This window comes from Pipra filicauda, unplaced genomic scaffold, assembly GCF_003945595.2.
Source record: "Pipra filicauda isolate LSUMZ 115617 unplaced genomic scaffold, ASM394559v2 scaffold101_size5749837_pilon, whole genome shotgun sequence".
Classification (NCBI taxonomy): domain Eukaryota; kingdom Metazoa; phylum Chordata; class Aves; order Passeriformes; family Pipridae; genus Pipra; species Pipra filicauda.
In genome coordinates this window covers 4,368,846-4,395,909 of record NW_024103452.1, presented here as the reverse complement: position 1 = coordinate 4,395,909, position 27,064 = coordinate 4,368,846, and the positions used below count along the sequence as shown (strand labels likewise).

Sequence of the window (27,064 nt, the reverse complement as noted above, 5' to 3'; positions counted from 1 at the left end):
ACAACCAAATAATTCAATTCTAGCCATCATAGCAGAAGTTATACCAAAGAAAAACAACAAAATGCTGAATGGACATAAAATGCTTTTGCAATGAGACCTGTTGACTGCCAAAGTAATCCAACAATTCCAAAAAAACTTGTGATGCGTATGAGGTATGTATCCTATAAATCTGCATTTAATAGGTTACATGTTTTTTTAAGGTTCAATTCTCCTCAGGTTTCCAATACAAGGCAGCACTCTGAAGCACAGGTTATAGCTTTTTCATGTAAGCTGTTGCTGTAACTGTTTACATATATACCTACCTAATTATTTTAGGCATATTTTATCCTGACCACTTTTCATATTCACTAAAGAAAAGATACCTAAAAAACAGAAAAAAACTTTCAAGGAAAAATACTACCACTGTTATTCTTGCACTGGTGGGGAAATCCAGACATTCAGGTTGAGCTCTCAACTGTGGCACAGACCTTCCATGTCATCTTGGACAAGGACAGACTCTCACTTCTCTAATTGTCAAATTATGTTTCTTTTGACTACTTGTGTTTTGTTTACTCTTTGTATCTCTCCTTTAATTTAATAGATGAAGGATGTATAATTTTCTTAATTAGAGTATTTAACACATATTACTATAAGTTTTTGAAACAGTTACACAGACGCCCTGATTTCTGTATGAAGAGTGCCCTCACACTAACAGTAGCAAGAATGAAGGAGAATATGAAATGTGAATATCAGTGTTTACAGAGAATTAGAGCCATATAAGTACTTGAAACCTTGTGTAAAGCCTAAGCTTTGTAGGCACACTCCATGTAACCTTTGCTTTCCCTAAGAGCTCATTCTCTTTGACACCACCTTTGGAATCAACTCTTACACATATTTGGGATTTGATCCAAAGCTTGTAGTGATCTAACAGACTGATAGAGAACTTTCTCTGGTGCCAAATTTGTTTTTAAAAGCATTTCAATTCATTGTAATCGTTGCCAGAGAGGATCTTTGTTGAACAGCAAAATTGAACGAGTGCCAGCGGCTCATCAGCACTGGTCTAACAGCTCATAGAGAAGGGGGACCTTTGTTCTTACTTTTCGTCACTTGGAATGAAAATAAACTGCTCTTCCTATTTGCCTAAAAATTCCTTACATATAGTCTTTCTTTCTAGCTTCTGCTTCAAGGGCCTTATGAAGATTTCACTCTGAAAAGAAACTTTCTTCTTACTTTTTTAAATGGGCTTGTGTAGGGAGATTTCAATGTGCTGTTTTCATCTACTATGAGAGAGCTCCAGATCAGGACTTACGTCTCTGCTGTAATAAACTATAGAGCCCTCATCACAGATCCTGCCTATAGTGAATATCTACTTCCACTCCAGAGCTGACTGAACACAGAACACAGAAGAAGTCTGCAAGAGGAGGACTTGCTGATACCTTCTTTAAATACTGTGTAGGAATGTGCATAAACTCAAACTGAAATAAGAAGCTCAAAATTTAGTGGTAAATTTGAATATCCCTTGGAATTACCTCCCAAGAGAGAAGGTGTCTGTGTATTTGTTGATAAATCCAGTCATCACCAGGTATTTTTACAGAATTTGTGCTTTAACAAAACACAAGTTATCTGTTAATTAAACACTATTTATTGACTTAAATCAGGGACAGGATGGTTGAATTGCTTAATTGTTCTGTCATATACTAGAGTTCAGAGCAGATCACACAGTAGTCTATTTTGGCCTGAAGTGCTATAAAGCTTACATATTTCTCTAAATTAGTTTTCATTGGAGATGCCATCCTGCTTTTTAAGGCTAGTGTCTGAATAGAGAAGCTGTTTGGAGATGCTAATTAACATTCCAGCTCCAATTAAAGTTTTCCCCATAGCTATACTAACATATAATTCCATTTTTTTCTCATGAGGAATATATTTAAAAGCACCTTTTTCCTGTCTTTTAAATACAGTGTTAAAATTATATCATCCAGGTCTCAAGGATGATAATACTATGGTGCAAGATGAGAAAACATCACTAAACAAGCAGTTTAAAAATTTAATTCACCTGAAGGGGTGAAAAATTTTGGAAAATTATGTCCAATAGTTATGTGAAGCTTGCAGTGAAATGTATGGTAGCATGGTGCTATTCCAGTCTATATACCCAGGGAGATTTCCCAGAAATAGTTATTGACAGTTTGCCAAAAATTGTAATCCTGGCACAGAATTAATTCAAAATTAAATCTGGTAGTTGTCATAACTCTAAAACATAAATATCAGGCAAAGTAATACAGAGCAGGTTAAGGTTACAGTTGCAGCTGATTAATATCTGAATTTTCATGCAGTGCAAACACATACTATGTTATGCCAATTTGAAAAATGATAGGATAGCAAAATCTGACATGCAGAGATTTTTTTTAGTCTCAATTCTAAAATACTCGGGAAGAGATTAAAATCTTAATGCTTATTTATGTTAAGACTCATAAGAGTTATGAGTCTTAAGAAATAATTTCTGGATAGAAAAGCTTCTTCAGGAGACTCATTAAAGTCATAATTAAGACCCATGTACTGCAGGCAACTAACATGGAGTTCCTTTAGAAGTAGATAATTTTATATGAACATCTAAGACAAATTCCTACATTGCTGCATTACCTCTGATTCTGCCCCTCTACTCCTCTTTCTGAGACCCCACCTGGAGTAGAGTGTCCAGCTCTGAGTTTCCCAGTGCAAGAAAGGTGTGAATCTATTAGAGCAGGTCCAGATGAGGGCCACAAAAATAGTCAGAGAGCTGGAACATCTCTCTGAAAGAATAGAGGTTTTTAAGCCTGAAGAAGAGAAAGCTCTAGGAAGAGCTTATGGTGTCCTTTTAATTTGTAAAGGGAGCTTAATGAGGGCCTGTAGTGACAGGACAGAGACAAATGTTTTAAACTGACTGTAGATTTAGATTTGGTATAAGGAAGGAATTCTTAACTATGAGAATGGTGAGACACTGAACAGGTTACTCACAGAGGTTGTGAATGCCCCATCCCTGGAAGTGTTCAAGGTCAGGCTGGATGGAGCTTTGAGTAACGATCTAGTGGAAGATGTCCCTGGCTATAGCAGGTGGTAACACTAGTTGGTCTTTAAGGTTCCCTTCCACCTCAAACCATTCTACAATTATGATTTATTCTATTACTCTGTGCCAAGGACCCAATTCAGGTTGCTTGCACTGCAGCTGCTTTTCAATATTCCAGACAAATCAAGAGTGCTGGGCTACTTCTTTGGCTTTTTTCTCTCAATTCTGTGTATGCATTTAATTCAGTATGTCTTAAGTGGAAAATGTGCATACAAAGTATTTTCAATAGCACTGGGACTCAGTCTCCAAATACAAAAATAATCACCTATACACAGTGTATTTAATATCAGGTTACAGAGTCAAGTGTTTTTTTCCCTCTGTGGTTTCCCTGTTCCCACAGCCACACCTGGGCAAAAGCCCCCATTTTAGCTTGCTAGTTAGAACATGTTTTTGTGAAGTGAAAGCTGTGACTTCACACTTTTAGGTTTGGGAGATCCTCGAGATCTCCTAACTTCTAGGTTTTTGGGTTAAGGACAAGCTGTTGTGTATTCAGTTCCTGACCAGTGAGTAAAGTAAATGACTGTGGACTCAGTTTTGCACTGAATGGACCAGAAATCAGCTGGTCAGGGTGATTGGATGAGGGTCCTCATGGAAGTTCAGCAGAGTTCAGGTACCTCCCCAGACTACAGAGCAACAAGCAGAGACTAGATGAGAATTATTTCTGATCATAAAAATATGATTATAAGACCATCTGACTGAAAACAAGTATTCTGATTAACTTTAGATTCCTTGCAGGATTTAGGTGATGTGAGACCTAAACACTGACAGGTTGTTGAAACTGGCAAGAATAACATATAGTCGACCTTCTATTTTCAAGCCCTAGGCATCTAGGATTCATAATTTATCCCCACTTGTCTTGCAATTTACTTTTCTTATAATTTATCCCCAGATTTTCTCAGATTAAATTATTTCAAAACCCCAATTCAATTATAAAAAAAAGAAAGGAAGAAAAAAAGCCCAGCAGAATAACTTAATTTTAAAATGTTTTCCATACAGAAAAATATTTTTGATTGGATTATTGACAAAAATGTCTTAATGATGACATCAATTTTTTAATATTTACTTGGTTTCAGCCAAGCCTGATATCATTGATGGGCATATGTTTTTGTTTTCACTTTTAAATGTTCTAAGAAATTAAGTAACCATTCCAGTCTGCTCAGTCATTGTTTAATATTGTTTTCAACCAAACAAATCATGCATCTGGAATGAAACATAAATGTTATATAGTAGGTAGCTGAAGAAAATCTCACTTGTGTAATTTGGCTTCACTTCTAGTGACTGCGACTGTGAAGAGTTGATGCTACTCCCAATGGGGTTAGTTGCTGACCCTCATTAACTTCACTTTAAACCTTTTCTTTCCTAAGTGTCACTTAAAGCAGGAAATCAGTAGTTCAAAATTAATATTCTATGTTGAAAATCACTGACAATTAAGCTTAATTTATATTAAAAGTTCCATACATTAACTTCCTTTAAATTCTGTTGACTGATATTAAGTTTCCTGAGCCATCCTAATCAAAACAGTTATGTTTCAACAAAGGAAAGACTGAAGGTCTTTTCTGTATGGGGAAGTCGAGGTTGAGGGGGAACTCCTCAGAGTATTCTAGTACTTAAGTATTTAAACAGCATCTCAGAGAGGACAGAGGCTCTCCTTTCAAAAGGATCCTCATGGAGAAGACAAGGGGCAATGGATACAAGTTACACCGACAGATAATAAAGAAACTTTTTATTGTGAGAACATTCAATCACTGAAACAACCCACCCCAGGGACATGGTGGAGTTTCTGTTACTGGAGGGTTAAAAGATGTGTAAAACAGAGTGCTAGATAATCTCATTTAGGCTCCCTTTCCCACAAGAGGCTGGACCAGATGATCTTTTGAGGTCCCTTCCAACTGGGGCTGTTCTGTGATTTTATACTTCTGTTCTGCAAATCTTTCACATGTAGAATAGTGGAAGAGCTGGATTGACATGATCAGACTGCCAATTGAATGATTTTCTTTTTTTTCCTCTCAGATCCATTGGCCTAGTACACCTCAGCAGGCAGAAGAATGCATAATTAAAGGAAGAGATGCTGTAAGTATCATTAATTACGAATAAAATATACTTTAATTATACCAGTAGCTAGTCCAAAACAGGGATTCAGGCACCCCTAACTTCAGAGAGATTAAAGCATAGATATAATTCTAAGTGTTGTAGGTTAAAAACATCTAACTACTCTTAACACACTAAATTTATTAGTTTAATTACTCTTCAAACCAGCTCATAAACACACAATGAACACTTCTGATCATCTGAACTTTCTTCTAATTCTTTTTCTTGGACTCTCAAAGAAGGTACCTTAATAATTCTCCTTTTCCATTTCTATTTCCTTTTCTTTTCATACACGTAGGATACCTTCTCCATTTTCACATTCCAGTTTATGCTTAAAGTTCGTATCCTCTAGAATGCTTTCAGAAAAACAGTTTAATTATTAGTAATTATAGAATGCACTCTAATTTATTTTGCCCTATAAGTTTCATGGTATATTAATAAAAACATTCTGTTTTAATGAGCCTCAGAACTGTTCTATTCTTGTGATTCGGTGCCTTGACTGTAATGAGTTCATGAGAAAAGACCTGAAAGCTCATTGACATATAGCAGCTGATATCATTGGCAGCACAGGATGAAAGTTCTTCTGGATGGGAGCTCTCTTTAATTTTACAGTGCACCAAGTTCATTATCTGCACCTCATAAACACACCACAAGTACAACACCTAATAAATCCCACAGCTGAGAGAGCTCACACTCTACCAGAGGATTTGAAAATGATGATAGTTTTACAGCGACAGGAATGTAGGACATGGAAGGGCACATACAAGCTTTTCCCACAAACACAACAAACAGCAGCCCTGGTGATAACCACAATATATTCCCAGTAAGATTGGGAAGCTTTAAAGAATTCTGCTGCAATACAAGCATGAGAACTGTCCATATGAAGGAAATTATTGAACAAGATTGGAAAGTAGTAGTAGTAATAATAACAATAACAATAATAATAATAATAATAATAATAATAATAAAATCCCAAATCCTTACACTCACTTGGCTTAGAACTGATATTTTTTGAAGATTCTTAAAAGTTCATTGCATTTTTTTCTGGATACTTTTGTACCCTCGACAATTTTAGGTGATTTTGACTGAAAAGGGTGGGTTTCTACATTACCCAAACCTTATGGTCATACTAAATGAATCTGAAACCCTGATCATTTGAGCTTTATTTAATACCACCTCTCAGCATAAGCTGTAATTAGTTAGAGCTCCGTCATCTTTCTTTCACCCCTACATGACGGGATATATTTTCTGATACTTTGACAGTATTCTTTTGGTTAAATTAATGCAGAAATAGGTACTGTTGTTTCAATGCAAAGCTATCCCCCTCAGAGTCATGAGTTTCTCTAAAACTCCAAAGTTTTGTAGTTCAGTTTGTTACTATAAGTCTTCAAATTTGCATTGCAGTGAAAGTGGTCATTTAAAGAACTTCTTATATTTCCCACTGTGAAAGTTTGGTATAACTATTACTTTTATAGAAAACCCAGATCTTTAGAAGAATTAAAAGATTCCAGAAGTGGAATTGTTAAGAAAAATATGTTAAAATTTTAAAAGCTGGAAATATTGTAATTCCAAATCGTATTCTGATCCTCCCATAAGACCTAATTATGTATGAACTATATGAATGAGTAAGGCTAATTAATATTAGGAAAACCTTGGTAATTTTCCATCAGCACACTCAGTATTCAGTAAGATAGATTGCTCAGCCTGAAAAGAATCTAAATTTGAATCAAAAACTTTCCTACTAATTTTCTTCTCACCTTTATTTTGTTGTAACCATAAACCAATATTGACTTAATAGCATAATATCTTTACATCAACTCTTTGCCAGTTCTAAGTTCTGAATGTTAATTTTTACACTGTAAGCTCTCATAAAAATATTACTCATCAGTATTATTTCAATTTTTTTTCTTATTTCCATTCTGTTTCTCTTTTGATTTTCCTCTGTAAAAGATCTGTTACTCAAGGCAAAATTAATATTACATAGAACTGATAATATTGTAATCAGCTTCTCAGCATTAAAATACTTCATGCATACTCTGCTGCCTCTTTCTATACAACACAACAGGCCAGTTTTGCAAGTTTTAAAACTTTTAAAAGTTATCAGTTCATGTTGTAGCACTAAAACTTCAAGTATTGTAGTAATAAACACACTTTCTGAGCTTTTAACGGACTTAATAGGACAGTTAAAAAAGCCTTATCTTAACAACATGTGCATAATCTTAAAACCTGGCCATACTTTTTTGATTCGTGTGAAGCCAAGGAAAAAAATCCTTAAGTTGTCATCCAATGTGCCAAGAATCACACCTGTTAGCCTGTGGTGTAAGAGCTTTCCATTCTTTCAATCACTTTATCAGAATTGGAAATCATTCAGACACAGAAATCCAGTTCTGTAGAGATAATTAACTCCTCCACATGGAGAAGTTTCAGATGAATAAAATTCCACAGATCTATTAATATGGAGCATCCTGAAGACAACCCCAGCATTTAATTAATTAATATAGTAGAAAGAAGTCTTATTTTAATGTTCCTTTGGATGATGCATCTCTTCCTTGCTGTGTGGACAGTGTATTATTAGTAGGGTCAGCAGCAATGCCTAGCTGCCTGACACTTGCCAGAACAGCACCTTTTGTCATGTGTTTACAAATTATCAAGTCTAGACATTTGGAATGACTTTTTTTCTATATTTGGTATCTTCCTCATCCTGTTTTTTTCTGCAGAATTTTTCCAGCATTTCTACAAATGCACACAAGAGAAAAAATGTGTAGGTTTTGGCCATTTAAAAAAAAAAAATCCTAAATCAATACAGTGATTTTGGCACAATGACGAAGAGGTGCAGGCATATGTGGATAAAAAAGGAAATCATAGAGTAAAGAACAGACCACCACTGAGAGCAAACAGAGGGAATAAGTCAGAAAGGTCATACTTGGAGGAGAGGGAGAATGAGGTACAGCATCAGTGTCCAGCAAAGCATCATTTAAAAATTACAAGGCTTCATAAAATTCCTATGGAATACCATTTTGCTACCAGCAGTCAGCAAATATTGTGAAATGCACGTGCTCTGTTGTTGAGTGCTGATCCGTGTATAGAGGATCACATCCTACTGATTTCAACCCATTCTTCTCTATTTGTCTGAATGTATTTATTTATTTATTTATTCACTTTTAAAAAAGGAACAAATTAGTTACAAATCAAGAAAGTCCAAAAATAAGGTATTGCAAGGTTGATTTGTATATACATAGTATTTAATTACACAGTAGGTTACCTGCCTGTGTAAGTTACCTACTTCGTTCAATTAGCATGATATGTCTTCACAGTGAATGTTAAGGAGAATCATGTAGCAAATGACATTTTTTTTCCTTATTTATTTGCTGGAGAACTTGGAAGACTTGAACTGAATGACATAACCATTTGAAGAAAGAAGAAAGATGGTTTCTTAGTTTTGAACCTAATGTGAATTTGCTAGTGTTGAATTCTGCCCAGGAGCCCACTGCAGACTCATGTTCTCTGTTCTTGCAGATGGTTAATAAGACCCAGGATTTTTCTGATACAAATGCAGCAGTCTGAAAACTAAAATAGTCATCAGTGAAGAACAGCAAATTTTCAAAAAGGAAATTCTTCCACTCTGTTTTACGCATTGATTTTAGGATTGTATTAATTGCCTTTTGGAGATGTTTGGCCATCTTCATTGAAAAGGCCTAGGAGAATAGCATAAATTACATGTCTAAACTCTAGAGCAGCTAAAGTTATCTAAGATTAATTTCATTATAGTAATCTTAAACTTCATGTGACTGTCTTAAAACCCAGGGTCTGAGTTGCAGAAATGTTGAGCAATGAATGGAAATGAGCAGGATTTTGCTTCAAACATAGAAACCATTGCAAAATGTAAAACTCTGTAAAACCAAGTCCCAGGAGTCCCAAAATCAATGGATACTTTTATCTCACTGTCTCTGTTTCTAGTTTAGTACAGGAAAAATAATGACCCCACATCTCAAAGGGATGTTTGAAAATGTTTTAATTGTAATATTTATGAAGCTGCAAATACACTAATGAGTCCCAGAGTACTGCCCTGTGGGAAACGAATATTTCTTCTTCAAAGGAGAATTTAACAGTGGGAACAGATAAAGTATGATGCCATACAATATAAAAAAATATTGATTAGCAATTAATTATGCAAGAAATTAATGGTGTAGTGGCCTTATAAAAAAAAGTAAGAAAAAACTGTTATTTTTTCCTGAGATAAAGTTTATTTAACTTGAGAGAGAAGCCATTTGCTTACTATTCACATCTTATGCTCAGACTCTAATATTTAGTATATCTAATAATATTTAGTAAAACAAATATTTAGATTTGCAAAATATCTCTGAGATTAAAGAAGAACAAAAGTGTGTTTTATAACTTTGTAACTCCTGACTGGTTAAGCATTCAAAGTAAATTATGATAAATCAGCGCTCTAAACTTGCTTTTTTCCTGTAAAAATGTCCATCTGTGAAACTGGTGGCCCAGAGTTACTAGTGTGAAGTGAAGCAGAATAGAAAGATTCAATATGAGAACATCATCTAAGAGCACATAAGATATTAAAAAAAGTAAAATTAAAAAGCTAATATTTTCCTATGTTTATTTTTTATGTAATCTAGGATGAATGTGCAAATTACGTCCGTGTCCTTCACCGATATAACAGAACGCATCTTCTGGCTTGTGGAACAGGAGCTTTTGATCCCCTCTGTACTTTTGTAAGAGCTGGACATCCATCAGAGGTAAGAAATTCAGTTTACAGTATTCACTCTTTTGGTCTGGATTCCAGAAAAGCTTTTATGGTTAAAAATAAGTATTTAAATTCAATTGCTAACAGTTCTCATATGAACCATACAATAGATATTTTCACTGTTGAAATTCAATGCTGCTCTAAAATTTAGTTTGTTCCTGGAGGAACACACTGATATTTGAAAGCATATTCTAGGGAATTATACAAAGAATTCAAAGAATTTTTCATTTTATGATTTTTTTTTTAATTAGATAAGCTTTTATAGAAACTCTTAGGGAAAATAATAAATATTTTTAGGGGTTTACGCAAAATCTGTGGAGCCTTTGGTTTTTGGTTTTGTGGGGTTTTTTTATGAAATAATACATAATATATCAAAATATGTATTAGTTTGATGGGAGATGGAATTACTTAACAAATCTTTGTTAAATTCAGCTTGTCTATGTTGATCCTGTTCAGCAAGTGTATTTTAGCTCTCTAATGATGCTTATAGCTGAGTGAAATAATACTGCAGAGAAGATCAGTTAGTGGAACACATAATCAATATTGTGAACATATTTCTTATGCAAAGATAGAAATTGCCTAGATTTTTCAGAAATTGGGATCCTTCTGTCTCAGTTAAATTAGATCAGGTTTAGAGAATCAGCAGAAATACCAATCTCTTATTTTAAATTCTTGTGTAAGACTCCCTTGGGCATTAAACCTAATCCTGATTATATGCAACCTATGTGTTGCTACATGGAAGTCAAATGCTGACTGGCTGATCCTGGTTACATCCTGCTTCCTTGCATCCTTGTTTCGTTGTACTCCCATTGCCAGTTTTAAGAACATACAGAGTTTAGGAATATATTTCAAATTTCTGAAATGAGTCAAAAACTTGTAGAGGGCTGAATTTCTACAACTGTTATGATATTTGAATTTGTGGACAAGTTATAGATTACACTGCTAAGTCTGGACCTTGAATGTCCAGGCTTAGTGAAAATTGGACACTGAAAGTTATCCCTTGTCATACATTTAGTAATGTTGAAGAAATAATTAATTCTGTTATAAGGTAAAACTACTGGTAAGGAATTGCACTGTTATCTGAGCTGCCCTGCAGTCAGAAGAGGATTTCACTAGGCTGCTAAAGGTACATGTGATGACCACTTTAAGAATCTGACTAGGTATTCTCGGAAATGAACTTTGTGAGGTGGGACTTCATAGATGGAGATGATCTGTAGCCCAAATGTAAGATTACTTTTAACTGGCAAGTGTCAGGAAGAGTTGCTGGTCAATGGTCTTGCTTATTTGGTTCACATGATGTGTCCTGGTAGAGCTGAGCACTTGTCATGGTGCTGAAGCCAAAGGACTGTCCAATAGGTTCTTGCTTTCCCATATGTCCAGGAGCTCTTGGCTCGAATACATATGAATTGCAGACATAAAGCTTTTTAAAGTGTACTCATATAAATCAACTAAGGTACTTACTTCAGTAAAATGTTTTTGAATAATCTTTCCTGAATAAAGATGCGTCCTTCTGACAAAACAAACTAGAAAATAACCAGAAACAATCTCCAAGGATCCAGTCCATGCTGTGCACTTCCAACTGCTGTCAAAATGAAAAGCATCTCAGACGTTAAGACTCCAGCACAAAACTTAGATTTGGAGTGGTATGAATTGCAGAAACACACTGTCATCTGAAATTAAGGAAGGAACTAAATGATAAGCAATATATATAAGGCAATTTTGCATGTCTTCTTTGCTCCTCTCATGAACCTCCTGTCAGGCTTCCTGGTAAAGTTTGAAGGAAGTAGTGTCTGTATATTTAGGAACACTATTCTAGAAAGTATAAACAACAGACTAATAAAAATAGAAACCAAACAAACAAAAAATGAGAAACAAGACATATATAAGAATGTGTGGCCTGTGATCATCCCCTTATCTATCACTGTCCTTCCTTCCCTTATTTTGTTTGTTATTCTCTCTTGTCAAACTGAGGTTCTAAAATTTTACCCACACTGAAATCATGGGAAAATTTTTTTGTTTGTGTAGACCATCAGGAAATATATTTGCTGCACTAATAAGTAACTATACTAGTTTCCATTATCTAAAAAGCTGACCATCAAGACTAAAAATGAGAGGTGCCATTTGTATGGTAATTTAAAAATAACTCATGGTATGTGATTGAGTGGGCAAATTGTAATCTTTGCTTTCTTTGCACCATGTAACTGCAGAAAATGAAAGGAGAAGATCCTTCCTCAGAAAACTGAAGTTCAGTCTCTGTTGATCTCTCTAATCAGACAATCCTCATCCAATGACTTCCGATTACTGTAACCTATTACTTCTACCTCATCTCTCTGATCATTTTCTCACTGTCTGACTGTCACAGAAAGGAGAGTAAAAAATGAAACAGTCTTAAAAATATTAATTATACTATAATAATCAATTTCTAAACAGAACAAAACCATCTTTATTTAAAAAACAGTAAAATATTTAAATTGAAGAGTAAGCATTTATAATCTGCATTTATATTCAATTCAATGCAGTTCACAATAATAATACTTTACTGTGACAGTGGTGAGACACTGGAATGGGTTTCCTGGAGACGTTGTGGATACCCCATGCCTGGAAGTGTTCAAGGCCAGGTTGGATGAAGCTCTGAGCAACCTGGTCTAGTGAAAGGTGTTCCTGCCCATGGTAGAGGGGTTGGAACGAGGTGATCTTTAAGGTCCCTTCCAACCCAAATGATTCTATGATTCTATGATTCTATAATATGCAACTGGCTGAAAGGAATATTTTTTAAATGTTGCTGACAGGTTTTTGTTAAATATGTTGAACTTCAGGATAAGTGAAATTTATCTTTGATATGCAAACTAAATTGCTTCTGAACAGAATCCCTTTAAGTAGCACAAGGTGTGTTTGAAGCTTATACACATTTGAACAATGACACTTTTCAGACATGTTGAGGTATAAAGTGCGGGAGGTAAAAAGGGGGGGAGCCCTTATAACAGACTTATGTGGATCCAGACACCCAGCTAACCCAGCATGTGAAGCTAGATTCAGACTTCCATATGGGACTATGAATCAACAGTAGCAACACAGAGAAATACTTGCTCTGTGGTCAGGGAACTAAACTATAAGTTTCAATAGCGCTTCCTGAGCTGATGGCAGACAGAGGACGTGACCCTCTCAGTAAAAACTGCAGGGCTCTTAAGTTACAAACTGTATATAAATACAAATTAGAGATTATTTTAGAGACATTTAAGCACATGACAGAATAGCAGGATTGTATTTTCTGCTACATTACATCTTCCAATTTACTGAGCAAGCCAAAGGGAAGCAATCTTTTGGAACTAACCGTCCAATTAAGGCCCTTGAGCTCGGTGATCACTAGTCCGATTTTGCAGGGACATTTATTTTGTTGTTGACTTGCAACAAAAGTTTACATAAAGTCGTCCATTTCTGAATAGCCATTTGGTAAGAAAATGAAGCATTGCTGGTTTTACTTTGAAAAGTGAAAGTATCCTAAAGCCATGATCAGAATCATACTGTATGGTATTCTGATCCTGTACTTAGTACGGTTTTGTGAGGTGCAATACAATTTATGAAAAGGAGCATTCAGCCTCCTGTATAATGTCTTACATTCTTATGCAACCACAAATTCATATTTTCATATCAAAAGTAGGTTTGAGTCGTGTCTTGCAGAACACTGAGCTCTTGTCAACAAATCATGAAGTCAAAAGGAGATTTTTGTCTCCGAAAATAGGCAGAATTTGATTGCCCCATTGGCAGATCATTACTTCTTGGAACTGACTGAAAAACAGAACTGCTAATGTTTGCAAAAAACACTATAAAACTATCCATTCTCTGTAGAAAATACTAATCTTACTATACAGCAATTAAAATGTGTTTCGAAATCTTTCACATGCATATTGTGCTATGATATGTTATATAGGTTCAGTTGCTCCTTTTGTGTTTTTCATGGTTTATAGAAGTTTAATGGTACTATGCATTTTGTCTTAATATGTTGATTGTAGAAAACAGTAAGAAATAAATATTAGTTTTATTAAATTCTACATCAAACTTCATAGAATCACGGAATATGCTGAGTTAGAAGGGGCCCACAAGGATCATTGAGTCCAACCCTTAGCCTTGCACAGGACCATCCCCAAGAGTCACACCATGTACCCAAGAGTATCATCCAAACGCTTCTTGAGCTCTGTCAGGCTTGGTGCTGTGACCACTGCCCTGGGGAGCCTGTTCCAGTGCCCAACCACCCTCTGGGGGAAGAACCTTTTTCTAACATACAACCTAAACATCTCCAACACAGCTTCAGGCCGTTCCCTCGGTCCTGTCACTGATCACCACAGAGAAGAGATCAGTGCCTGCCCTCCTGCAGGAGACTGCAATGAGGTCTCCCCTCAGTCTCCTCTTCTCCAGGCTGTACAAACCAAGCACCCTCAGCCCCTCCTCACACAGCTTCCCCTCAAAGCTCTTCGTCATCTTTGTTGCCATCCTTTGGACACTCTTTAATAGCTTAATATTTTTCTTATATTGTGGTGACCAAAACAATAAACTTGTGTTGTACCACCACAGTATAAACAAATATATTTTTCTAAAACAAATTACTTATAAATTTTGTTTAAAATTTGGTTTAATTGATGTAGCTTTGGAACTTCAGGCTGTTCACTTTTGTAAAGCTGTTGTCAGTTATCTTTCTAAAAATATGCAAGTATAGTCACTGACAGCAGCTTTTTATCTTTTTCTCTGTTTCTAATTGACTCTGATGAACATTGCTTTCCCAAATTTAAACATTTCAGCAAAATACCCAATGTTTTTCTGCCATCTAGAAATAAATTACAAATTAGGAAAAATAGGAGTGCTGACTTCGCAGACAGATGAACTATTGGTGTTTGAAAAAGACATGTTACAAAATTTTGTCCAAGAAAACATAAGCAAGTTAAATGCCAGCCAGTAAATGAGTTCATTATCTCTGACTTCATGGAATGCTTTTAAATGTCAAAAATCCATGCAGGTCAGAAAAGGTTGGGTTCGTCCATTTTCTATTTGTCTATCATCCAGAAATAAAGGGGAGTTCATTAAAATAAATGTTATTTTTCTTGGAGAAAGCAAAAGTCAGAGACCCTGTACCCCAAATTTCTCATGAGGAATTGTATATGTATCCTTCCCATGTGCTCTGTGAGAAAAACACCGAGATAAGTATTCAAACCAAATACAGAAGATGAAGAAAAATGCAGAAAAAAAATCTTATTTTGCTTCTGTTCTCACCAAACTGACATTTGTCCCTCCTGTTGTCTTTGATGTTGGGTAGAGTTGAGGAGGGGGGGAAGCATCTCTACTCAGTCTCTTCCTTTTGTATTTATATAAACTTCTCAGTTTTGGCAGCATGCGATGACTGCTGAAAGAAGCGATTTCTGTCTCAGTCTGTGTTTCTCCACATCTGGCTGCTGGTAAAACAGTACTGCATTACTGTTCTATATAGCTCAAAATACCCTAGTTGAATTTTGATGAACCTAAGATAAATCTAGTGATCTATCTGCAGTCAGGCAGCAATTTTATCTTTCTGACTTATCTATTCAGCAGAACAATAGGTTGTAGGGATGCTCCAGGGACCTTCCAATGATCCAGACTGCCTTTGCCTAATTTACAAAGCACCTTTAACAAGTCCACATGGGAGTTTCACCAAGTACAGCTAAAGAAATTACTCTGCCTCTACAGGACCTGAAAAATGAGTGGAAATTCCAAAAGAAAATTACGTACAGAAACAATATGCTAAGTTTCTGCAAACTACGTGGTGACAAGATAGAGTTGATTCCTGGACAGGAAGGCATCTCTGCATGACAAAACCTGTTGAGGGAATTAAATTTATGGGAAAACTCAATGCATGAAGAATTTTTCTTCCAGAACACCCTGTAAATTTTTAATATATACATGGAGCTGGCAGAGTGCCATTTTCAGTGCTTCATTTAATTCAGTAAACTACCTACAGCTGTATTTCTCCACTTCAGAGGCTGATGGACTAAGTCACCCTTTCCACAAAATGCACTGGTGGTTTTTGGGAGTCTCCCCTAGGTGTTCCTAATCTGACGTATTCCTTATTATGCTATTTGCTCTTCAATTAGCCAGCTGAGACTCTGGTTATCGGGGAAGACTAGCTCTAAATCTAAGACTTTAGTCCTGTTAGAAAAGACTTGAGTAAACTGTCCTCCAAGCAAATAAATACACCTGTAGCTCACTAAAGGCAAGTTGGAACTTCTTCTTTCTAATTTACATTGCCCTTAATATTTTTTGAGTGTGGGTAAGGGCACTTCTTTTTCTATATATTCTGTATTTCAGTGCAAAAACAGGATAAGGTCCAATTGTGCAATAAGCTTTCCGTTTGCCTCTCTACACCAACCAAATGCAGGCAACACAAACTCCTCGGCTCTTGCTTTAACAAACTGAAGGGAATTCACATGCAAGTTGAGAGAATGTACCAGTCATATCTCAGTTTAATTTTTCCATGACATGATTCTTCTGCTCTTGACCAACCTTTGGCAATGCCATCATTCTTCCAGCTTTGTCAAGAAACAAAATTGTGGACGTATTTATATCTATTATTTTAGGATATTGTTTCTGACGTATTTTTATAATCAAAACAAGCAATGATCTGCCAAGTTACTCCCTCTCCATGCTTATTCCTATTACCTCATCTCTGCTCTCTGTTTGCAGAGGATTAAGGAAGAGGAACATCTGGTTTCACAGACCAGTGGGTGTTGGTCAGTCCTTAGATAGAATATGTGACAAATTCTTCCCCTGAAAATATTTTCTTAGAGACACAGTGTCCCTCTGCATGGATGAAAAGCCATCAGTTAGAACACCATCCACTAAATATATATGAAATTCTGTCAAGTAAGCAACACACTGTCATAAAATCTTTTACCAGAAGATCTTTTACATTACCTAGTTTGAATGCCCACATCACATGCTATTGAATTTCACCAAAACATCAAAAAGCCCCGAATTTCATTTAGACTAAAGAACTTCAGGTTTTGGAAGTTGAATATGCATACATTTCAATATAGATTAAAATGGTACCTAAATCATAATAGACAAGAAAATTAATTACATGAATATAACATCTATGTTCACAGCAAACAACAAAGGTGCTGTACAGAAAAAGGGAAAAAGAGAAAGCTGAAGACCCACATCAACTTCTACCTGAAGAAGTATTTCTTACCGAACTCATGGCTTACCTATGTACTCATAAGAAAATGGGCAAGTTCTAGTCAAGCAACACCTGAAAGGGATTGTCTGCACCAGTTCAAACAACAACCCAACCTCTGCAACCTCTGCAACCCAATCCAAACCTTCCAAAAAAACCCAACAAAAACCCCATCTGCTTTGAAGCAGGATAAGAGTTCCTTCTGAATTGATGCATATGATTATGGGAGAAATTAAAGTTCATGAGTTTTGGCTGTAAGAATTAGCTTAATGAACAGCTGTAAAAGTGAAACTCAGTAGGGATAATGAAGAAAGGACAGTTCTCTTCTTCCCATGCTTTGCTAGGAAAGGAAAAATGGGCATTGTGTGAGAAGAAACAAAGGCCAGAAGGGACCATCAGGACATTTTATGTGTCATTATCACACATTGTATGGACAATTTTTTCCAGGTATTGAATTAAAAGCTTTTCAGGAAAATATATATTGTCATTTCAAAGAATTCAGCTAATAGTGACACCATTATTTCTCCGTTCTAAATATTAGCTGTTCTAATCTTTAATTACCTACTATGTTAGGAAATAGCCACTTATTCAGGGTCAAATTTTTCTGACTTCAACTTCCTGTCATTTAACTTTGATATGCCTTTGATAGCAAAAGTTCAAAAGTCTCCCACTATCTTTTCCACATCTTTTCCACATCTAAGTACCTATGCACAAAGATCAAGTCACCTCTTCAGTTTTTCTTGATAAGCTGAATAAATATGGGTCCTTAAACCTCCCATCAATAAGGATTCCTCAATCTTATTTGTGTCCTTCCTGTGAACTCTCTTCAGTATTTTCACATCTTCTGGAAGTGTGGACACTAGAACCACACATGCTATTCGATGGTGTGTGTACACGCAAGGTCACTTCCCTACCTCTGTTTGAGATTCCTCTTTATTGGAGTCAAGTGCTGAGTTCTTGGCACAGTATCACAAGGAGAAATCTCTTTTTAGCATTTTTCACTTGACCTGAAGTTCTCTGGAGCACAAAGTTATCCCATTTTACACACTCAGTTGAACCACCTAATTATCAGTCTCATACAAAAAGATAAATGAAGAGATTCTTAGGGATTCCTGTCACCATCATCTGTAACAAGGCACCTGGGATCTCCAAGACTCTAGATGAGGCACCTCAGTCTTATATGTGAAAGTGGATATAACACTTTGGATAGTGTTGTATTAAAATCTGCTTAGTAAACCTCTGATATTTAACTCAGTATTCAAAGCATTATATAGTTTGAGCTCTCATTAAGCTCTTTTCTTCATCATTTATGCCTCTCCAGTCTTTTTATAAACTTTACTAGGAAAGAAATCATATGATTGTTTAAATCATTGCTAAAGTAAAAAATCATCTTTCTAGCAAAACCAAAATTTAGCAAAACCTTCAGTAGAGGATTCATCAGTGATACCTCATAACAACTGTAGTTTGATATATGTCAGCAGTTTGTATTTCTTAACAATTCTACAACACACATTGTTTCATCAAATAGCTATGTACTAAGTGAAATGTCCTAGAGAAAGCCAAGTATTCTGCATCCACACAGTTCTTATCAGTCATTCTCATGTCTTGTAACAGACAACAGGTTTTTTTGACAGCACTCTCCATCCTTAAAATGAGGTGAATGATATTCATTACTTTTGAATATTGTCTAAATAAGGCCATACATGAAGTGTAAGTTCAATTTGGAAGATTGGTAGAGAATGTGAATTGATCAGCCATACGAAATGAATTTTCCATCATATTAGACCTGCCCTTTCCAAGATTAAACACAGATGGTTCTGGGAGAATGAATCCATACAGAGGAATAATGTTATTATCCCAAAGAGAAAGAAATCCTCCACCTGTGTGGTAATTTGTGGGGCTAACTGAAATATTCCAGCTCTCATTATAGTGATTTTTAGATTCTCCCACTTTAATTTATGAAGGAAAGTATTTTTCCAAGTGACAGCTCCTGGTGAAATTTATGTCATTGTTTGAAGATTGGAGGTGCTGCTCAATAAGCTGTTAGTCATCATAATTAAAAACAGAAAAAATGAACAATGGTAGTGTTTAGTTAATATTTTTGCAGGTTTATAAGATGCACCCTCAATATTGTATGATCCTTCTGTGATTTATGACTGACATCTTTTCTTATTTGACTGATATCTATATAGAAAAATTATTTTAGATTAAAAGATGAACTAAAAAGAAGTATTGCTTGCAGTTCATCTGTGTCATCAGGAGACAGTGGATCCACTCCTCTGCTCTTTCTTCTAGTCTGGCCAACTTAGACATGCCCTGTTGAAGCTCTGCAAAAGGGCTGTTGGCTGTCTAAGGCTCCATGCTATGGAGACAGACAGAACTTCCCCAGGGTATCTGAGTCCTTCTGAAGTCCGTTCTCAGTTGAATGTGTTGTCCTTTCCATACCCAATGCATCTCTTCCTTCTTCCATCATCAAAGCTCAAACCTTAGACCTGCATCCTTCCTTTTTTTTTATCTTTTGTGATCTTAATTCCCAACTGTTGTTATTTGATGTTTGCTCTGACATGACCCTCGCAATCTCAACACAAGTTTAGCCTGCCAAAATCATGGAAAACAAAGTCTTGGTTAGTGAAGCTCTGTGTAAAAACTGTGCACTTCCCCATAGAAATCCCTTCACTTCTGTATAGCACTTGTGTACTATCTTTAACTTCTCTTTCACTTGGCCATAAGACTATATCACCATTTACAGCTATTCATGCATTTTAATTCTAGGGAGCCTTCATGTGGTCCCTGGAACTTTCATACTTATTAACTATCGCATTAATGCAATATAATCATAATTTCTAATGGTTCTATTCTTTGCCATAGAACCCTAATGAGCTTATGTGTCCAGTTTAACATTACGCAAAGGTGTCTCTTCTGAAACTCTGACCAATTCAGTCACTGCTGCTGAAACATTCTGAACTGCTAAGGCTAAATGCCTGTGATTTTTATGTGCAGTGAGGTTGGCTCTTTTTTCTTTTGCCAGAATTTTTCACATTCATTAAATCAGGAAAATATATCATTTGTGTCACTTTAGGCCAGATATTTTGAGACAAGTCACAAATTGCTAATCCTTTTGCAAACTCAGACAGCAGTCTGACATAGCTCCAGATTTTAAACACATTTTCAGATTGGACCCCTATGTGTCTTAGTCATTTAACTGTGTAATAAAATGCATAGACCTGAAAAATGCATCTGAATTTTTAGGGAGGATTTAATGTCTGTAATATTTTATGCACTCTCATCCCATAGGATGATTGATCTTTTCAGTATGTCACTGGATAGTAAAGAGGATTGAAAACAGATCCTCAGAAGGAATACTACCTCCAAAATAATCTTAATTATGTCAAATAATTTTCACAACAAGCAGAGATTTTTTGTTGAGTGCTTAGTTCCTTTTTAAAATTAATGTTTGGATTATTTAAAGAAGATATTATATGAAAAGTTCTTTCACTGTGGGACCATCCTTGTCTTGCTCACCTATATACCTCGATGGCTGTTCTATGTTGATTTAAATAGGACAGTGTGTTGAAATAGTACTCCATTAGTATTTTTATAAGTATTTGGAGCACAGATTCCTTTATATAAATTCAATTATATTGATTCATTTTCCACTGGATTAAGATTTTTAATTTTTTGAATTAGTTAGTTGGTTTTATTTTAATTAGATACCTAACCAATGTTTGGAACCATATTTATGAGATATTGCTAATATACATTTTTCTTAGCACCAAAATTTAGTCTGCTTAAATACAAAAGGCTGAATCATATAAGACACTGTTTCAGGCCTGACCCAGTAAGTTATTTTCTGCTGTTATACAAGGACAAAATATTTTGCTGTATATCTTTTTTACCAAGTGCCTTCTTGATGACCAAGGCAGGTCATGGAGTTGAAAGTTCATTTTGGAGACTTATATTTGAATTATATTTTCTGTTGATTTACAGACATGTTCTGTGATTTTTCAGATTTTTTTTTAATGGGAAGTCAGGGCTCATCCTTCCTAAAAGAAGCCTCTGCACAGTGTATTCAGTGTGTCTTTCTATGTTGAAATGAAAATGTAAGCATAAGTAAGTATACAAGAAAGAAGAAAAGAAATAAAAAATACTGTTTTGAGAATATACAGAACAAAAGATTATTTGCAAAAATGTGTCACATGAATTTATACTTAAAATACTATATTGTTCTATAGAGAGAGAATAGAAATCAAGATGAGGTTTATTCTGTATATTACACTTCAGTGTCTGTCGTGGTCACAAACTTTCTCCGGATTCACTCAGTATTCAATTTCTCACAGGAGAAAAAAAATCCAGTTAACCAGTGAAATGCTTTACAGATCTTATATTTGATTAATTTTTAAATAACTTTTTGGTTTCTCACATTAGGCTATGTGACTGAGCATGGATGTGCAAAATGTCACTTTAAAGGTGCATTGTTAAGGTTAAACCAGACTCAGAATTTATTGAATAAATGGGAAAGTAAATATGAGCAACAAATGTATTCTTTGTTTAGAAACAGCACACCTGACATGTTAAATATTTTTAAATTCCATTTTCTACAAAATAAGGTCTATTACTGTCTCAGAGATTTCATAAATTACATTAATTTCCATGGTTCTAAAGGCTATTGATTAAGCTGCAACTGTGTCTACCTGTGCACCTAACTTAGTGAAGGTTTCTAATCACAGTTTGTCACGTGTTACTTTATTGCTTTGTAACTTGGCTTTTAAGATACTATTAGGAAAAAAAGAAAGAAGCATACATGGAACCAGTGAATCCAAGAATATACCCTATTTTGGGCCAAGTGTCATTCTCATAAAGAGAAAGGGTAAAATTACAAAAGACTTCAATGTGAGATGATATAACCATGCAAGTGAAAATTAACCTCACAGATATTGCACAGAGGTTTGAGGAAAACTTCTGAACATGCTATCTTCAGAGTAGGGATGTGCACATCCCCTTGACAGCCCTCTCCCTCCCATACCTTCTCCATTTGCAGCTCTCCCTCTTGCTCTGGGCTTCTGTCTCCAGCTCTGATGACCCTTGGTGAAAACCCACTTTATCAGGGTTCTCAGTGAGCCAGTCCATTGGGATGTCCTTTCCCTGCAAAGTCAGTGTCTCCCATTGTGTCCCATCTCTTCCCAAGAGTCTTGCACTTCAAACAGGACACTATGATAAAATATGGTGAATCTTTGGTGTCTACACTCCCTTTTTTGATGTTTTAAGAATTAATTGAATTTGAACAAGAGCTCATCATATGACACTAGCACCATATGGTTTTATTAAGAATTTTAGAAGAGAATTTCTCATAGCTTTGCACAAAGCAATGCATCTCTGTTTTACACTTTCCCGTTCAATTCACTTTGCATGTGAACCTTCTTATTCCTAATTCTTTTCATAAAGTTATAAATTACACGGCCCCTAGAAATAAAATGCAACAAATAGCTCTTGCATATATGTCACTCTTACTCTAAGGTTGAAGAACTATGAAATCATTAAAGCTAAGAATGAATTTTGTCCAGTGCCTTAGAGCAGTAGTGAAGAGTATAGCCAGTGTTTAAAACTATCACAAAAATTCTGTACAGCCTCTCTCCACAGTACTCTAAATATGATTTACTATCCGGCAACGTAAGTAACATAGACTTCTTAGAAAAAAAATAGCAAAAACAAATTAAAACATACCACACGCAAGAAAAAATAAAATCAAAACAACCAGAAAACAGTACCAACCACAAAAATGCACAAGTCTCCTGGAGAGCAAAGTGGTGGTACTGTTGGAGCACATGCATACGCAGTTAAGGATGCAATTAAAGGTTATGAAATGGTTTCAATCTCCTTTAAAAAAATGCCAGTATGATATATTTTACCTCTTGTTACCTAAAAAATAACAAAATTTAAACGGATAAAAAAACAAAACAAACACAAACCCTTAAAAAATCAAATTATTTTTCTCTCATAAAAATAATATTCTAGGAAAACACAACTAAACCCTCTGTATTTTTAAGTCCCTGGTTTAGGGAAAAGATACAGTCATTGTATTAATGTTGAGAATAGGCTTAAGTACTTTGATGGATAGGAATGGAAGTAAGCATATGTTTTAAATTAATCACATGCATAAGTGTTGTCTTGAACCAGAGCAAAGCAGCACTTGGCATAAGTGAAAGCAATTTTCTGCAACAAAAGTTAAATTCTGTCTTTAAATTTTAATGTCTCTGATTGACCTTTCCTTTCACTATTGTTTATAGCCTACATTATTCTTCATTGTCTAAAATTATCAATTCATACCCAGTTAATGGCAAAATGCTTGATGTCTTGGAAATATCTTCTATTTCTTTTAAAAGAACATTATTATTTTAATAATAGTTGAAAGTGTATTATGTTTCCTGAGTCACTGTGTCATAAATCAAACCCAGAACCCCATTTCTTTTCCCAAGCTACATTCAGAAATACGTAACTCCACTCCCAGCCCTCCATATGTGCTTTTCCATAGTTTTAACCATAACCATTGAAAAATGCCCATAAAATAAATTGTGATGTTGAATTGATGTGCTGTATAATCTGTGAGGAAACTGTCAGTTTTATTCTGACATTTCTCAAGGGATTCCAATGTCACAGACTGCAAGGAGGGTTAGAATTAAGGAATTAGCCTTCAAAGCTGATTATTAATGTTTAACGCTTGTTTCATTTAAACTGGCATCCCATGTAAGCTGACACATCCAACACCTGAACTTCAGTTACTTGCTCCAGTGATGGGAATAACTTATTGCAACCATGGAATATTTGGTATGTTGTCTTAGAAGGTGAAGGTGGAAAATCTCTCTTGGAGGAGGCATTGCTTACATTTTCAGTGACTTTTCAAACAGTTACATGCATCTGCAAGCATTTATGAAAAACGCATCCTGCTTTATATCACAACTGGTGAGCTCCACTGAAAAATTCCACCGAATTGCACTGAAATCCAAGTTTTTGTCTACTTTCAGTGTTAACATTAGGTTATGTGTTTAAGCTACAGTGCTTTTTCATAAATTCCAGCTTTTAAAATGTAGATAATGAAAGGATTTCATTCCACAGCCATATCTTTAACTGTTTTAAACACATTCATGTCATGACCATTAAAAGGGATGGGCTTGTCTTTACCATTGATTTAAATCTGATTCTCAGATTTACATTAGTAGTTATGAACTACATTAGTTAGTTATGAAGTGTAGTTTATGATACCCTGGTGGGATCATGTCTTCTTCCACAGAACAAAGCCCAGATTCTATTCCCTATGCAGGACAAAATGTGAGCCATACACTGTAAGTCAGAAAGTGTGGATATTACAACTTCTTCAAGTATGGTTTCAAAACAATTTTGTTCCTATAGCTGATCACTTTACCTGTGTTTTTTTTCTGCAAACAGTTTTAAATTTATTACTTCTTCCTTTTCTAGATACATCCATTTTTATTTTAATGTGGGGAAAATTAAGCAGAAAACATTAAGACTACTTTTAACTCTCAGTTTGTCTCTCCACTTCTACATCTTTATTGATTAATGATGATTACTGATTAATTGACAAATAGTTTAGCTGAAATCCCCAAAGTGAATCTTTTACATGAATAATTTTAATTTTAATACCCAATTAAAGAATAAATAACATCAGACTGTTTTTATAAATATTTTCTTGACATCAAATTTTATACCATTATAACTCCCAAATCCCTTTGCATGGTTTCAGGAAGTTTTTCTTTCCCCTCCTGAGTTCACCTTACTCTTTTTTTATCCACAGTTGACTCAAAATGTTATGGTATTTAGATTTGAAAAATACATGCTATGTGATGTTTGAAAAGGGTGGAATGGGACTGAGATTTCCACACAGAGAGAAATATTTCTTCATTGTTTGACATTTACCCAACAGCAGACGGGCAATAGTTACTACTGATGTGCAGTTGCTGCTGATGCAGCAGAAACCAATATTCCTGCAGCCCCAGTCTCCACTCAGGATGGTTATTTTCTGCTACATCAGTTTTAACTGCTATGCAAGGGTTAGGCCAACACAAGAGCTTCTGGAGAGGTGAGAGTATGACCACCTTATTACCTCATGAGTTTTAGGAACATTACTTAAAATTTGTATGGTATTTTTCCTTCCTTTTCTCTATTTTTTTTTTTTTTTAATTGTAGAGTGACTTTTTCACTGCAAATAGACATAAAACAGATGTCCTTTTTTCCAGAACTGCATTCTAAATTGCATCCCATTTTTGTATAGAAACTCTCTAACTAATGGGAATCTTACTTTTTTACCAGAGCATCCATCGAAATTGCATGTATTATTAGACAGTTGGGAATGGCAGACAGGTACATCAGCTTGTCTGACTGGGTATTAAGATGTGAATACTGCTTTGAAGTGGATGGTCTGGTGGCAAATCCAAGATTAACTGTTTTAGATGAAATGCACAGAAATATTCAACTATTTATCAATTAGTGGGAACTAAGAGCTCTACAACTTTCCCACTTTTCTTATATCTTTTTTCTTTCTGTCCTTCTGACCTTTTAAAATATTATTTTTTAGTATCTTTCCAGTTTTCCACCTTCTGCTTCCTTGTTCCCTGTCTTTTTATGCTGGGCTTTTTTTTTTTTTTCTTTTTTTTCTTTTTCTTTTTCATGACAATATAATTGTCATGAGTGGAGCTACCTGAGGGGAATACTTTTTTAGCTCTTAGGGCAATTGCACTTGCTTGGGAAGATTTGTAGGTTCTAGGGTAGGATGGGAGGATACAGGCGAGTGATCTGAAGGAGAGTGAAGAATACAGCATGGCAGAGAGCAGACACATAACCAGGTTTCTGTATCTCTCAAAACCAACACTTTCTAGGAACTGAGGCAGCATATACTACAACCCCCCAAAATTACATGAATGTAACCAGCATCAGAACAAAAACCCTTGCTATAATGACATAAGGACTAAATGACCCATATTTACTCAAATAAAGAATACCAGGACATTATTTTGTCCGGTCTAGATATATCAAGCTTTATTCTGTGTAAGTATTGAGTTATTCTAATAAATACTGAAAAAATCAGGTCTCATAAAACCTGATATTTATGATTAAAAAGCCTCTTGGACCTCTTTGAAAATATTTGCTGTAAGGAACAGATTCAGGTAGTTCCTCCTTAAAATCCTGGGGAATTTGGGTTCCTGTTTGCATGTGATTTTATGCCTCACAAAATATTTGTCTCATATATGACCAATGTGAACCTGAGATTTAGTTTGATGCACTGGTAGATTGCATTTATCCAATATAATAATATATTCTGCATTTCAGTAGACTTTTGAGTAAAACTGTTACACAGAACTGGAACTGCTAAACTATTGAAATGTGTGCTAGTCACACACTTGATGGCTGTGTGGCGTATTTTTTATCAAGCTTTCATACTTTATTTACCCTTTTATTCCCCCCTATCCCTGTGTTTTATGGTATGGTGTTTTGGTAATATCTAAATTAAAAATATTTTGCTCTCACTTGATATTTTAATCAGAAATTAGTGGACTTTTTCGTGAAAACTGAGACAAGCATAGCATTGCAAATGAAAATTTAAATTGTAAATTCTTTCTCAGTCTTTACAGCCTTATACAGACAAATTTAATCAAGCTGCCAATATTTTTTATACTGATATTCTGTTAAATCCACTGCAAAAATCACAGCGCTCTGAAAATCATGACTGGAGATTCTTTCCTAAACATACTTTTATGGAGAAGATCTATAAACATCTCAAAGTTATGAAGAGAAGATAACATAGTATGATATATTTAACAACTACTGGGAAAAAATGCTTCAAGGGGGAAAACACATTCCATGGCTAGATATCTATTTAATGTTTAGATAATCTGAAGAAAAGATAGAGGAATCTTCCCTCCCTACT

At 35.3% G+C, this 27,064-nt stretch overlaps 1 protein-coding gene across 1 annotated transcript in view; it reads left to right on the top strand.

Annotated features, from left to right (window-relative positions):
- The window catches only part of SEMA3E (semaphorin 3E), a 133,931-nt gene that overhangs the window by 69,194 nt on the left and 37,673 nt on the right, over positions 1 to 27,064 (top strand). Inside the window, exons 3-4 of the mRNA XM_027711478.2 lie at positions 5,090 to 5,149; positions 9,802 to 9,921. Of these exons, the coding sequence (XP_027567279.1) occupies positions 5,090 to 5,149; positions 9,802 to 9,921 (180 nt within the window). The remainder of the gene's footprint in view (positions 1 to 5,089; positions 5,150 to 9,801; positions 9,922 to 27,064) is intronic.